The sequence below is a fragment of the Monopterus albus genome, unplaced genomic scaffold (assembly GCF_001952655.1).
Source record: "Monopterus albus unplaced genomic scaffold, M_albus_1.0 scaffold41.1, whole genome shotgun sequence".
In the NCBI taxonomy this organism is placed as follows: Eukaryota; Metazoa; Chordata; class Actinopteri; order Synbranchiformes; family Synbranchidae; genus Monopterus; species Monopterus albus.
The window spans coordinates 5,856,879-5,873,012 of NW_018127921.1; the positions used below are offsets into that span (position 1 = coordinate 5,856,879).

At 41.7% G+C, this 16,134-nt stretch overlaps 1 protein-coding gene across 4 annotated transcripts in view; it reads left to right on the plus strand.

The window, feature by feature from the left end:
- The window catches only part of gsap (gamma-secretase activating protein), a 34,837-nt gene extending 22,528 nt beyond the window's left edge, over positions 1-12,309 (plus strand). Inside the window, exons 26-32 of one of the 4 annotated variants that reach the window (XM_020599659.1) lie at positions 514-584; positions 832-926; positions 1,547-1,666; positions 6,707-6,768; positions 10,348-10,452; positions 10,845-10,941; positions 11,119-12,309. In XM_020599659.1, the coding sequence (XP_020455315.1) occupies positions 514-584; positions 832-926; positions 1,547-1,666; positions 6,707-6,768; positions 10,348-10,452; positions 10,845-10,941; positions 11,119-11,219 (651 nt within the window). In that variant the 3' untranslated portion in view covers positions 11,220-12,309. Of the gene's footprint in view, positions 1-513; positions 585-831; positions 927-1,546; positions 1,667-6,706; positions 6,769-8,797; positions 9,147-9,926; positions 10,453-10,844; positions 10,942-11,118 lie in introns of those variants that run through there. The other 3 variants (XR_002274894.1, XR_002274895.1, XM_020599660.1) reach the window with 3 other exon arrangements.
- The last annotated feature ends 3,825 nt before the right edge of the window (positions 12,310-16,134 follow it).

A 16,134-nucleotide genomic window follows, 5' to 3' on the forward strand; every position in this document is an offset into this window, starting at 1 on the left:
GGTTAATGGAGGACATTGCTGCCTGCATGTGGAGTGCCTAATCGAGGGTTTCCCACTGGTGTAGAGGATGTGAAAGAGACGGGTTGTCTTCCTGTTATTCTACAGGAAACGAGTGAGTGGTCATTCGTGCAAAGGTGTGTGTGTTTCAGTACGCAGCAGGCACACTTCCCTTCAGTCAACTCAAGTGCTGACGGATGTGTGGTGAAATGATGTGGGCGAGTGCATGCATGCTGAGCTGTTCACACTGCAATGCTCTTGTTCAGTGGAAATGAAAATGGGAAGTAGGGAGAAAAAAAAGGGAAGTTAGGAAACTGATCACTGTACATTTCCACGAAGAAGTCATTGCAAAAAGCAAAAAAAAAATTCATAAACTGCATATTTTCAGATAATATGCTTGTGTAGTACAAAGTTTCCAGGCCCCTGACTCAAGCTGCACATTGAAGAAAATGTTTAATTTGAATCTACTCGGGCATCTCCTTCCCTAAGCACTAACGTGTGTGTTTGTGTGTTTAGCTGGAGCTCATCAGACACATGCTGGATTCAGTCTGGCTGAAGTACAAACTCGGCCCTCGTGTTTTGTGCTTGTGAGTAACCCTTCTCTCATCGTGTCTCCTTTTAAAAGTCATGTTTCTAATATAAAGTATACGTAACAAACTGACTGAATGTGTTCAGGTTCATGTATGCTCCAGAGCCCCATTACTCCCCGCTGTGTGTGTCTGTGTGTGTGTGTGTGTATTCACATGTGCAAGTTTTTGATCATCCCTTTTCATGTGTGCACCAATGTTATGTAATGCCCCCATCCAAATTTTTCTGTGTGTCTTTGTGTTCTAGCATACAGCAGGGCAGTCCAGCCGAGTGGTCTGTGTTTCACTTCATGCTTCGGATTCTGGAGGCCACAAGGGGTCTCTGCCTACCCCTCCCACCCGGTACCATTCTCCCACACACACACACACACACACACACACACACACCTCTCTCTCTTATACTTTTACTTGTTATAATCCAGTTTGCCTGTCACATCCAGAACAATGTGTGTTTGCACTAAGGGGCAAGAGACCTGCTCTTTGCTATAATATTGTATAGTCTGTTTCCTTTTGTTAAACATTAGCTGAAAAAAAATAATCAATTAAACATTGCTATCAGAGGTTAAGTAGTCAGACGTAGGCCTACATTTGTGTAAACAGTAGGTGGCTTTAATTTTTATCTTTATACTATATCATGCTAACAGCCTGTTTGTTTAAAAGGCTACTTGCAAAACTGACATTTCTATCAGTTTTAGCTAAACTTCCTGTTTAGAAATGTTAGCATGCTAACAACACACTAAACTGAGAAGATGAATGTAGTAAGCATCCACATCATTACTGTCAACGTGAACATGTTAGCATTTAGCTCAAAGCACTGCTCTATCTAAATACAGCCTTCGATCCAGTAGCTGTTTGCATGGTTGTAGATTAGTTTTACTTTTTCTTTTCCTTTGTTTTCAGGAGCATCAGAAGCTAAAGTATTTTTTCTTCCTCCTCTTTTTTAAATTGTTTTCTCTCTCCAGGCTATCACACCTTGTTAGCAGTGTTTGCTTTGCGTTGCCTCCCTCATCACACTTTCCTACAGTACATTGACCATGGTTTCCTGCAGCTCACGGAAACCTTTGTCTCTCGGCTCATGACAGGTACACACACAGACACATGTTTGTTTTCATTCCTTGTGAGGACTAACTTAAATTCACATTCTTGAGACCTACCGTAACCATCATCTGGTCCCCCAAATTTTTTTTTATGACCAAATACCTGCCAAACTAATGACATTCCCTTTAAGCCTCAGCTGTACTTTGTGCTTAGTGCTAATTAGAAAATTTTAGTATTCGAACACACTACACTAACATAATGAATGTGGTAAACTCACTAAATATCAGGATGTTACCACTGTCACTGTGAGCATGTTATCATGCCGATATTAACATAAGTTCAAAGCACTGCTGATACTGGACAGCATAACAGAGTCATTATCTAGAACTTTAATTACTGGTAGTACGAATTCTTTCATTCAGTCATTTAAGATTGTTGTAGTTTTTTTTTTGTTTTGTTTTTTTAAATCACATTATTTATTTATGCCAATGGACATGGTGCCATTACTTTGTACATCATGTGGTTTTTGTACAGTGAGGATAATACCAAATTGCAAGCAGTAAGTAAATATTAAGTCATTACAGTAAGTTACATACAGTAATTTATGATGTAACATGTAAAACAAATAGGATTACAAATTATCAGTGGCGGGCCGTCAGGGCCAGCAAGGCCTTCTCTGCTGCTGGCCTAAACACTATCAGAAGCACTGACATACATTTACAACCTAAATTCTAATATTTATTCCATGAAATTGTATTAATTTATTCTCAACAGTCTATTCTCTTCATTTCGTAGAGTTTCTCTTGGCTGCACTGCTTCCAGTAGGTGTATGTGGATGTTAGATTTTTTTTTTTTTGTCCAATCAGATTTCAGCCTCTATGTGTTGCCATGTCAATCTAATCTGCCCAGAGCCTTCAGAATCAGTAGTGCTGGCTGATGTAACTTAAACTATATTAACAGTGGGACTGTTTCTTTAACCAATCAGATTTCAAATTTAGTTGGAAATTAAAGGGGTAATGTTGAATGTAGTCCAGTGCAGCTTGGCCCACTTCTCATGATGAAGAACCTGGCAAAGGAAACTTGTAGTCTGCTATCTGACTGTGACACTACTTTTGTCCCCCTGTACAGAATTAGCATATTATTTGTCTGACACATCAACATGGTAGTTACATACCTGGTAGTACTTCTGAATGCTTAATCAGCACTAGAATATTTAAGTCAGAGGTTATGCAAAAAGAGAAGTTGACAAACTTCATATGTCAGATGTGATCTACTGTAGAAAATTACCACTCTAAAAGGCAAGCAGAGCAGGCAGAGGAGGTCCGACACTACCAAGTTGAAGAAGAGGTGTTGTGAGATGGAGGAGCCATGCAGACGGTGACTGAGTTTTACCATCACTGCAATGTTAGCCGGTATACCAAGCAGGCAACTGACTGCAATAATCACAGCAGCAACAATGTACCGGTTTTTGAGGCAGGAGGTCTTGAGTAGGAGCGGCTGGTGTCAGAAAAGTTACTGAAAATGTTGGAGGAGGTGTTTGAGCTCCTGTCACCATTCATAGTGGATGGTGTATGAAGAAGAGAGTTGAAGAAGTAATGAGACTTACAGTGGTGTGAAAAAGTGTTTGCCCCCTTACTGATTTCTTATCTTTTTGCATGTTTGTCACACTGTAATGTTTCAGATCGTCAAACAAATTTATATATTAGTCAAAGATAACACAAGTAAACACATCATGCAGTTTTTAAATGAAGGTTTTTATTATTAAGGGAAAACAAAATCCAAAACTATATAGCCCTGTGTGAACAAGTGTTTGCCCCCTAAACCTAATAACTGGTTGGGCCACCCTTAGCAGCAACAACTGCAATCAAGCGTTTTCGATAACTTGCCATGAGTCTTTTACAGCGCTGTGGAGGAATTTTGGCCCACTCATCTTTGCAGAATTGTTGTAAGTCAGCCACATTGGAGGGTTTTCGGGCATGAACTGCCTTTTTAAGGTCATGCCACAGCATCTCAATTGGATTCAGGTCAGGACTTTGACTAGGCCACTCCAAAGTCTTCATTTTGTTTTTCTTCAGCCATTCAGAAGTGGACTTGCTGGTGTGCTTTGGATCATTGTCCTGCTGCAGAACCCAAGTTCGCTTCAGCTTGAGGTCACAAACGGATGGCCGGACATTCTCCTTCAGGATATTTTGGTACACAGCAGAATTCATGGTTCCATTTATCACAGCAAGTCTTCCAGGGCCTGAAGCAGCAAAACAGCCCCAGACCATCACACTACCACCACCATATTTTACTGTTGGTATGATGTTCTTTTTCTGAAATGCGGTGTTACTTTTACGCCACACATAATGGGACACACACCTTCCAAAAAGTTCAACTTTTGTCTCGTCTGTCCACAGAGTATTATCCCAAAAGTCTTGGGGATCATCAAGATGTTTTCTGGCAAAACTGAGACGGCCCTTTATGTTCTTTTGGCTCAGCAGTGGTTTTCGTCTTTGAACTCTGCCATGCAAACCATTTTTGCCCAGTCTCTTTCTTATGGTGGAGTCATGAACACTCAGCTTAACTGAGGCAAGTGAGGCCTGCAGTTCTTTGGATGTTGTTGTGGGGTCTTTTGTGACCTCTTGGATGAGTTGTCGCTGCGCTCTTGGGGTAATTTTGGTCGGCTGGCCACTCCTGGGAAGGTTCTCCACTGTTCCATGTTTTCGCCATTTGTGGATAATGGCTCTCACTGTGGTTCGCTGCAGTCCCAAAGCTTTAGAAATGGCTTTATAACCTTTTCCGGACTGATAGAGCTCCATTATTCTCTTTCTCATTTGTTTTTGAATTTCTTTGGATCTCGGCATGATGTCTAGCTTTTGAGGATCTTTTGGTCTACTTCACTTTGTCAGGCAGGTCCTATTTAAGTGATTTCTTGATTGCGAACAGGTGTGGCAAGAGAAATTGAACTCAGGTGCGATAAACCAGTGTTTTGACAGGGGGGCAAACACTTGTTCACACAGGGCTCTATAGTTTTGGATTTTGTTTTCCCTTAATAATAAAAACCTTCATTTAAAAACTGCATGATGTGTTTACTTGTGTTATCTTTGACTAATATATAAATTTGTTTGACGATCTGAAACATTACAGTGTGACAAACATGCAAAAAGATAAGAAATCAGTAAGGGGGCAAACACTTTTTCACACCACTGTAAGTGAATCAAATAAAAAAGATAAAAATGCATCCTCTTGCATAAAGGTCAGGCTGTGCGACCTGGTTACTGTTTGTCAAATGCCCTATCTAGTTAAACATACCCACCCTCTAGTGGTCTTTGGTCCTTGTGTTGATGAGGGTGATGTCTTTTAATAAGAAGTTGGTTTCAGTGCTGTTCAAAGTATATCTCTGCTACCTTAGTTGCAGTGTATGGAAATATTTGATTTGCCAGAGTTTAACTTGGTGACTTATGGTGTTCCAACAGGACAGTAATTATTAATCAGTTAACAGTTTGAAGTGCTCAGTTGATGTCTATCCCACTGAAATTTTGGAGAATCATTGATATGATTGTCTGATCAGCTGTACAAGAGTGCCATGAAATTCAGTGCAGACCTTCACAGTCCTCCCAGGATGAACTGTGATTACTATGGTGATTTCTAGACTTTTCCGCGAATGTTATCAGATCAGGGTTTTACTTGGTCCAGGACTTGTTCATGACTAAAGACAAGCAGCAAGTTCACTATATTCTCATGAGCCTCAGCTGTACCATATGTTTTGTATAGCTAAGGCTTTATTAATTTCTTTCTTTAAATATTTTTTTAAAACTGTTTTCATTAGATTTTATTTATTTATTTGCATTATTGAAGACAGTCACAGATGTGAGCTGTTCCACACCTGCTATGAACTACTTTCTAAAATACCACTGAAAACCCTCAAAGCCCACAGGAGAGTAACTGTGGCAATTTTTTACTTTTGTTTTCATTTAAGACCATTTTCCCCAGTGACACTTTTATTTCATAATGCCACTTTTCACGACAGTGGAGTCACCATTGCCTGTTTCATTCAATCACATGAGCCTCCCAGTAGACTGGCACTAGCTAGATCCATATGGCCAGAACCAAGACTCTGTATCAGTGTTCCAAATCAGTAGTACATACTAATTATTTACTGTATGTACTGTGTATAATAGTTTATAATAATTGTATACTGGTACAATTGTTTTATTGTTTATTTTACTGCCAGTTACACTTCATAAAAGAAAGCAGTGTCTTTCTTAAAATTAAATTATTTTTTTGTTTTCCACAATTTTACTACAGCTATTTTACTCTCGCCAACAAATTGTTTCAGAATTTTCCCAGCCGTGTATAGCTCATCCATTTTCTTTGTGCTTTACAATACTACATATATGAATTGTATAGTTTGGATTTGAGACACGTTTTTCCTCATGTTGTATTCTCTGAGAACATCTTTAGATTCAGAGTACTGCTGAATTAACCATTTAACTAGGGACAACTCCACTGACATTATAAAACAAAAACATCATCTGTGTGTTAGCCCTGTGATGGACCGGCAACCTGTTCAGGGTGTACACCGCCTTTCACCGATGCCGGCGTAGGATTGGCTCCAAAATTCTTCAGGATAATGTGACAATGTCTGCATATCAGTTGAAACTCTGTAGAAGTTGGGTGATGCAACAGGACAATGACCCAAAACACCGGAGCAACAGAATGGCTTCAGAAAAACAAAATTCGCCTTTTGGAGTGGCTAAGTCAGAGCCCAGACCTCAACCCAATAGAGATGCTATGGAATGACTTGAAGAGAGCCATACACGGGAGACATCCAAAGAATATGATGAAGCTAAAGCAATTCTGCCAGGAAGAATGGGCTAAAGTTTCTCCTGAATGATCTGCAGGTCTGATCCACAGCTACAGGAAGCACCTGGTTGAGGTTATTTTTGCCGGGGGGGTCTACAAGTTAATTCCAGGGGTTCACTTACTTTTTCCACTACCATTTTGAATGTTGAATGAATGTATTCAATAAAGACATGAAAGATCAGAATTTGTTCTTCCATGCCAACACCGTGTCTCTTTTCCTTTCTCTTTGTGTCTAGATTTGGACAACAGTGATGCCAACGAGAGACTGAAGTTCAGCATAGTCAAGAGACTCCCTGAGGTACTTCTGTGTGGTCAAACATAAAGATGTTATGTGGGGAGAGGAGTAGTTTTTATTTTGTCTTGAGAGAGAATAATCAAAGAAAATGATATTTTCACTCTGATATTACTCCAGAAATGAAGTCTAAGCATAATATCAACTATCCAAATGATAACTTGTTGAATCAACAACCCTGGGGAACAGAGATGACATGTAGCAGTTATTGGCCAGAGTGAAATTCTCAGCCTGGATGGTGAAAGGAGTAAAACAATGCCTGAGGCTATTATAAGCCCATCTGTTATTGAGGCGGAAGTTTTCTCGAATGGTTTTCTCCCCACTTCCTGTTCTGGCCCAATTAAAAGTTACTTTAGGTCTCTCTCCCTCAAGCCCCCCTCAAGCCAATCACAAAGCTTTGGACTGTGGGAGGAAGCCGGAGCATCCGGAGAGAACCCACGCAAGCACGGGGAGAACATGCAAACTCAGCACAGAAAGGCCCCGGGTCAGCCGGGGCTCAAACCCGGAACCTTCTTGCTGGGAGGCAACAGTACTAACCACCATTCCACCGTGCTGCCCCCCATGTGGATACAGTGTTGTATATTTCTTTTGTAGCTGTGTGTGTCTGTGTTCTGTCCACACTGTGAGGAATGTTGAGTGTTTAGCATCTCTGTTCTATTTCCTGCCTGTCAGACTTGTTAGGTGAGTTTGGCAGGCAGGAGAGATTTAGCAGGTACAACACACACACACACACACACACACACACACACACACACACACACACGTTCCCATTGAGCTAGAAAACAGGACATGTCATCAAGCTGTGGGAGATTTGTACCTTGACTAAACCCAGCACACCCGTTATTTATATGTAAAGCCCATGTAGCTTCAGTTATTCCTTCACATTTTTGCAATTGCAGATACATGAGGGATCGGGAAGTAGCAGCATTAGGCAACTTATTAAGGAATTAATAAGTTACATGAATATGTTACATGCCTTCAGAGTTATAAATCAATGTACCAGACCCTTTCACAAGATTATCTTTGTCTGCAAACCTTTTTTTTTCCAATACAGAAATAGTAAAGATGGCATTCTGTTACTGTAACCCGCAATGGTAAATAATACAACAATTGACATTTCCAGCGAGTAAGTAACTATACTATGACCAGCACAAGTCATGTGTGGGTGTAGGAGTGAAGACAAGTCTACAGGGTCAGCAGGTGGGCACCCTCTCACTGACTGGTGTTTTATTGAGTTGGGCCCATGACACCAAGAAGGCTCAACAGTGTGTTCCAGGGTCCCAGAACCAGTCCCCTCTTTGCCTGCACCCACACACCCAACACAACCCTTCATCTACTGCTACTGCTACCTCTATTCTATTCTCAGCTGCTCCTGTTAGGGGTCGCCACAGTGAATCCAGTTTGCATGAGTAATTTGGCACGATGTCTTCCTGACACAACCATCTCTATTGACTGACATGAAACCCCTGTGACTAGATCCAACACAACCCTTCATCTATTCAGGCTATTTGTTACCAAACAGTCACTACTATTGCTACTGCTTCTGCTTTATTTCTACTCTCACAAACTCAAAGCCTTTGCGATCTGTATTTATACATTACATCTTCCATTTTCTCAAGCTTCTTCTCAACTGTCCCTTTCAATGCTTTGAGAGCATTACCAGATTTGAATTAACTGTTGCCCATATGCTTATCTCACTAGCCCCAGGCCAATTTGCTTTGGGTTTTTGCCTCACGCCCTTGTCTTTCTTTAGCGGCCTACTCTCACCACTGTCCTGACAGTGCTTCCTCCTCACTGGTAGTGATGGTGATATCCTGCACTCTTTGGTTACTCACCAGTTTCTGAATTTCGCCTGATTGATGTGATTAACTTCTTAGGAAGTACTGTTCAGTGCGGGGTCCCTGACCACTGCACTTTTCACTTGCCTCCAAGAGCCTTTTCCTTCCCTGATTTATTCTAAGGCCCCTGTTTGATGTTGCGTTCCTCCAGCCACAGCAACCTACCTGCTGTTGTCTTTCTTCTACCTTTAATACAGTTTCTTCCACTGGAGTGCCAGCCCTACTCAATGTCAAATCCATTCCAAGGTCAATAACTGGGTGTTCTGCCTGTGAGTCACCTTCCACCTGCTCTCTCTGACTCTCACGGTATGTGCTTTTGCTTACTTGTGGCTTGACTGGTGCAATCTAAATACACTAGGCTGCTGCTGTCATGGGTTCCCAGTCAATGCAGCCCAAATGGGGTCCATTTCCACCTGTCAGCTGGCTTTCCCTAGTTGTCAGCTGCCCAATTCACAGCAGCCACTAGCTAGCACTAGCACTCTGTAGAATCAGAATCAGCTTTATTGGCCAGGTGTGTTGGACACATGAGGAATTTGACTCTGGTACAGTGGCTCTCAGTGTGTATGTACAATGTTCTTCCATAAGGCAACAAGTAAACAAGACTGAGAGAACTGAAATGTGCAAACAAGAAAAAGGAATGTGGATTAGGAAAATAAGTACTTATAAATACAGAAATATATATGCACACATTTTACATAAAGTTTTCCAGACAGATATATACAAAAGTATATTTATAAGGTATTGTACTAAGGGTTGTCGTTCTGTTATACAGTCATGGGTTAAGTGTTTATCAGTGTGAAGGATCGGGGAAGAAACTGTCCTTTTGTCTGGTTGTTTAGGCGTACAGTGAACTGTAGTGCTCTCTAGAGGGGAGGAGTTCAAACAGTTTGTGTCCAGGGTGTGAGGGGTCTGCAGAAATCCTGCCCTTCTTTTGACCCGTGAGGTGTACAGGTCCTCCATGGAAGGCAGGCTGACAACAATGATATTTTCTGCAGTCCTGACTGTCCGCTGGCATCTGTTCCTGACCTGTTTGGTTGCTGAACAAAACCAGACAGTGATAGATGAGCAGAGAACAGATTCTATGATTCCTCTGTAGAACTGTATCAGGAGCTCCTGAGGCAGGTTGAACTTTAGCTGGCACAGAAAGTTTATCCTTTGCTGTGCCTTCCTGGTGATGGCACTGATGTTGGATGACCACTTGAGGTCCTTGGAGATAGTGGAGCCCAGGAACTTGTAGGACTCTACTGCTGATACAGTGCTGCCAAGTATGGTGAGGGGGCTTTTCCTAAAGTCCACTCTCATCTCCGCTGTTTTGAGTGTGTTCAGCTCCAGGTTGACCACAGGGCCAGCTGTTTAACGTCCCGTCTGTGGGCCGACTCGTCACTGTCTTGGATAAGACCGATGACCGTTGTGTGATCTGCAAACTTTAGGAGTTTAACAGAGGGGTACTCTGAGGGAAAACGGCAGCGGTGAGAGCTTACTCTAAGTTGGTCTTTTCCCTGAAAAAATAAAGGTGATAATTTCCTACTCAAAACTGCATGAATGCTGCTAACTCTGAAACACAATACTGAGAAATACATTTTCTCTGCATTCTCTCACTAGCAGTCAACTCTGCAATAATGGTTTTGAGTTCCATTTGGCAGAATACAAAGGCACAGATGTTCACATGCTCCAGGGATACATTTATTTATCACAACATGAGCAACATGCATAAAATGTCAACTTGTGTGTGTGTGTGTGTGTGTAGCCTATGGACCAGAGGATCTACCATATGTGGGATCATCCTGCCAGTTCAGCTTCAATCTCCAGAGATTATGTCAAAACGCTGCTGGAGAAACATAACAAAAATAAGGTGATACAGCACAGTGCGTCACACATGCCGCAGCGACTAAATGCTTTCTCTCTCTCATATACACACACCAAAAGTACTGCAGAATGGCAAACATAGACTGTGGGGGAAACTTTGTACATAAAAATCCTCCAGAAAAAAGTGTGAAATGAAATGCTTAATGATAAAACACTTATGGCAGTTTGTTATTTGCTATGGTCACAATTTTCTGATAAGTAATCCAGAAAAAAAGGTATTTTTTCTGCAGTGTATGGCCGCCCAAAAACTTAAACTGCAGCCAACTTTGTATAGATGAGTGTAGGTGACTGGTTTCTGGATTTGCTGCAGATTTGTTTTGGCTGTGTGTATCCCTGCAAAACCACTGTTGTGTTTTTGTTTTTTTCCTTCCTCATCAGGGATTTGTACCCACCAGCAGAGACAAGCCTGGCTTCAGACCCGAGTTTCTGCCTCTTACCTACCTGGCAAAAATGCTTTCTGATATAGAGGAACAAGGTATGTGTATTTATATCCTGCCAGATTTAGATACAGAGGTCTTTGCAGGATTAAGACAGAAAATGTGTCAAAATACAGCAGACTCTATCACAAAGAGCAAGCAAGGAAAGTGTCTGTATGTAGTATGTCCTCTATAATAAGCTCGATCTCTCTCTGATTCCTCATCTGGTGCTGCAGCTCTAAACCCTTTTGAGGAACAGGAGAACGTGGATGCCAGGTTTGTGGAGGAGACAGCCCTGAAACAGACTCTGATACTACTGGGCTTTGAGGAAAAATGAGGTGAAGGGGCTGAGAGGGACTGATGGACTGAGGGTGAAACAGATGAGAGGGAAAATGTGTTTGAGAGAAAACTCATCATTGACTGGGCCTTGAGGACACAAAATGGATGGATGGGTGATGGAGGGTGAGAAGTGAAAGATGAATGGAAAGACTAAAAGGCAGAGTGCACTTAAGTTCTCAGTTTGATGACAAAGATGGAGGAGAAAATAGAATGCACAGTGGATGAAAAAAAGTTATTGGTTTTCTGTCTTTTTTCAGAAGACACTAAGAACCATGAAAGTGTAAAACTGGCCAAATTTGGATTTTTTTTTTGTTTCTTTTACTTTTAAAGGACAAAATAACCAATTTTTACATATACAAAGAAAAAGGTGAATGCAATAACACACATCCCTGTTTCATTCGAACCCTCTCTGGGGTTAGGCTGCTTCATCCTTAAATGGTACGTTATCTGCATGACCAGTAGTTAATGTTAGCAAACCTTAGGCTGATATTGCGCTATAAACTGCATTACTGAGCCAGCCCATTATTATTGCCTGGATAATTATTACTCTGTTTTGGCTGGTCTTACATTACAGTATGGCTTAGCATTTAATATCAACTGAGACAGTAATTGTCAGTCAAATTTACATAGGTTCACTTTAAACCAGAAACTAGCTCATCAAAGAATAAGAAAACGATTATGAATCTGACCAGCGATTTGATGCCAGCTTTCAACATTTGACAGTTTGATACTTTGTGTTACATTTGTTGCCAAAAATGTATTGATACCTGGCCCTACTTATAATTAAAGCCACAGCATGCAACACAACTTAATGCAGAGATAGTACAGGGTTACTAAGGAAATAAGAAGTGAAAATTTAAAAAAGACTGACAACATTCAAACGATCTGCACACACACACTCAAACATCTGGTTTCAATAACGTGATAGCGTGCCCTCAATCATGACTGAGTTCTTACTGTAAGTGAAGAAGTTCTTTGAGACCAAATACCAGAGATTATTTACTTCTCACATTGAGCCATTCATGTGAGAAATTACGTAATATTCCTTTGAAAAAGAGGAATGTCTGAGTCACTCATGTTTATGTTTATACCCTAAAATGTTTTGTAAGATGAATTGTAAATAAAGAGTTTTTTTCACATTTACTGAATTTTTCTTTTATTATGACTTTTGAAGAACAAAGAATTTTTGTGGCACCAGTTGGGCCCTGGTTTACTTTGTTTCCAGCTATTTTCCCCCAGCCCCTGAAAAAATGGGTGCCAGTTGCACTGTAGAGCCCCCAGGTAAATTAGGAAATGATCTTGTGTGTAAAGCTCTGTTGAGGAGGAAGTGAACTCTCAGATTCTGGAGACTATTTGAGTGGTTTGGATAGATTCAGTAGCATTCCACTGAGGTCAGATCATATATGCTGAGTCACTTAACGATGAACACACCCATCACACTTTAGTACTTGCTCCGTTACAATACCTACATTAACATGCTTTAAATCATTTCTCTTTAGGGGAATTCCTCCTTTTAAGGTGAACAAACTGCTCATTCCCCACTCGACTGCTTCTTCCACTCTTTGTTATACAGTCATTGTTACTGTATGTAGCCTGCTCATAAGTTCAAACAATGAAGAGCTAAATTAATCTGACAGCTCGTGCCATCAGCCTGTAATGGATGATCACGCACACACACACGCACACATCATTGGCTGGACAGGGCTGGCTCAAAATCACGTTGACTAAACCTGTAGCCTTCTTGAACCTCTTAAGAAGCTGACTCACACGGTGTATCACAAACCTTGCTTAACACTTCAGTGGCTTCCAGAATCTTTTGTCTAATTTATCATCACATCCTTGTACCCTTCATCAGCACCCCATGTAAATCATTTCAATGGTTTAGCTGTTGTACAGGTAATGTGAGAATACACCTGCTAAATATCAAACACCAATTTGTAATTTTGTTTAGACATTTATCTTTCTCCTAATGTGGATGTTGGGAAAATCATCATTCGCAGTAATGGCATCCACATGAACTTAGTACTCAAACACACGGTTAAAAGTGACAAAATAACACTCACTGGCACCAAAACTGTTTTCACCTTCAGGTAAGATCAGCAGATAGAACAACTTGGGATACATTTTTCAAAAGTTAAGAGGCAAGTGACTTTGTTTGTGGTCTCTAGTGACTAACTCTGCCTTTTCAGACTACTGTCTCTCATTCCTCTTAATTTAAATTCTTCTCTCTTTTTGTCATTCTCTATGCTCCTTCATTGACTGATCTGCCTCTATATTTACATTTATCACTTTAGCCGTTAAGCACTGTAGGCACTCTTACCCCAGCTAGGAGCTGAAACCCACTAAAATTTATTCATCAGGTTCAAGATTAGAAATGTGTGGGAGAAATTTGAAGATGAAGAAATATTCCAGTGTCCCTGAGAAATTAATTTATCTATAACAGAAAGGCAGTAAGCCAACCTGTCCCATGGAATCAGGGAGGCAAAACGGCAATAAAGCAAGAGAATATCTGGACACTTCAGCAACACTAGAGATGCACAGAGTCTCTGGCGAGGCATCCAAACCCTCACAGGCTATAAACCCCCACCTCGGAACTGTGATAGTGACATCTTACTGCTAAAAAAGTATATTATTATGAACTTCCTCTGTATAGCGCCATTATGATTCATTGTGGTCTTGGGCGAGCAGGCTGTGCGTCTGTCCATAGCCAGTGTGAAGAAGACCCTCTCCAGGATTAACCCACACAAGGCAGCTGGACCAGATAACATACCTGGTCATGTTTTAAAGGACTGTGCCAAGGACCTCAAGGATGTCCTCATGGACATCTTTAACATCTCTCTGAGCCAAGCAGTTGTTCCCACGTGTTTCAAGGCCGCCACAATAATTCCAATTCCAAAGAAGCCCCACCCAACCAGTTACAATGACTATCGGCCTGTAGCACTGACTTCTATTATTATGAAGTGCTTCAAGCGGCTGGTCAGGCAGAACGCCAGGTCCATACTTCCTGCCTCTCATTTCAGTTTGTATACAGGCCAAACAGGTCCACAGAGGATGCCATTACTGCTGTTCTCCATCCAGCCCTCACCCACCTAGAGAAGAAGTCACACAGGAGGAGGCTCTTATGTGCGAATGCTGTACCTAGACTTCAGTTCAGCATTCAACACAATAATTCCCCAGAAGCTTAAGACACTTGGGACTCAAAACCTCTCTCTGCAACTGGGTGCTGGACTTTCTAACAGGGAGGCCACAAAATGTGTGGGTCGGCAGCAACATCTCCAAGACCATCACACTGAACACAGGGGATCCACAGGGGTGTGTGATCAGCCCATTGCTCTTCACACTGCTGACCCACGACTGTGTGCCAACCTACAGCGCCAACCACATTGTCAAGTTTGTGGATGGCACGACTGTAGTTGGCCTCATTACCAACAATGATGAGGCCAATTACAGGAGTGAGGTGTGCCAACAGGTCCAGTGGTATAAGAGCAACAAGACTAATTGTGGACTTCAGGAGAAAACCTCTAAAACATCTACCACTGACCATCTATGGTGCTGTAGTGGAGAGAGTGAGCAGCACCAAGTTCCTGGGGGTGCACATCTCTGAGGACCTCTCCTGGACCATCAACACCACATCACTGGTCAAGGAAGCTCAAACACGCCTCTACTTGGCTGCATCGCTGTGTGGTACGGAGCCTGTACTGCCTCCTGTAGAAGGACCCTGGAACGCATAGTGAAAACAGCCAGCAAGATCATTGGTGCCCCTCTGCCCTCCCTTACGGACATCTTCAACACCTGCCTCACCCGCAGAGCCATCAGCATTGCAGAGGACACTTCCCACCCCGCACACTCCCACTTCAGATTCCTACCTTCAGGGAGAAGGTATCAGAGTCTTCAGGCCCACTCCACCAGACTTACAAACAGCTGCATTCACCAGGCTGTGAGCATTGTAGGATATGGTTCGTATTACCATTGCTAACTCTAAGAGATGAGGCAGTCCAAGTAACTTCAAAACAGTGTTGATTTATTCAAAGGATCACAGGTAAAGTTAACATTACACGCTCAAGTATCTTGCACCTCCACACTGCACGCAGGCAGATGTAAGATGAAAGACCCTGAACCCACCAGGCCTATACATTATATCACCTCGTTTGGGCTAGCCCCATACTACACAGAAACGTCAACCGGGACGTCTCTCTCACCAGCTTTGCAGCTGGCCCTAGCAGTAGTCAAAACATGAAGCAAATCAACGTGTGAATGTGTATGTCTATTGGTTAAGTGGTGTGTATCTAGTAACATGTCGTGATATTAAACATAAGAACATATTATGGCTAAGGCTACAGTTATACACGTCATAATAATAATATTAAACATCCTGTCTGCTGACAGTCATCAACTCTTCTCTCTAGTTATCCTTGACCAGATGTACCCTGTAGAAACTCATAAGCATGACTAAGCATTTAACAGTCTAACTAGACATCCTATCTCCACTAAACATTTCTAATACATAAAGTATCTATCCAATATCTATCTGGCTAAAAATACCTAACAGCATGCTGAACACTATTCACTACCTCCCCAACCCACCACAGAACATAAAAAGATATAAAAAGACTACCCCTGCTGTTTGCACAAACTCAATACATTCCCCCTTTTTGTTATATTACAGGCAAATCTGCTGCTGAGTGTTGTGGAAACAAACAAAAAAATAAACTACCTCTGCTGTTTTAGCTTCTGTTATATTATATGTAAATCTGCTGCTGACAGTTTTTTTTTGCCGGGATATCTGCTGCTGTTGGTCATTTGCAGTACTGTACATGTATACCTCATATGCCATTTGTACCTCATCACCAATGCCCTGTGTCAGGGCCGCTCGGCGGCCGCTGCATCTCCTCCGGCTTTTTTTCCCCTGCTCT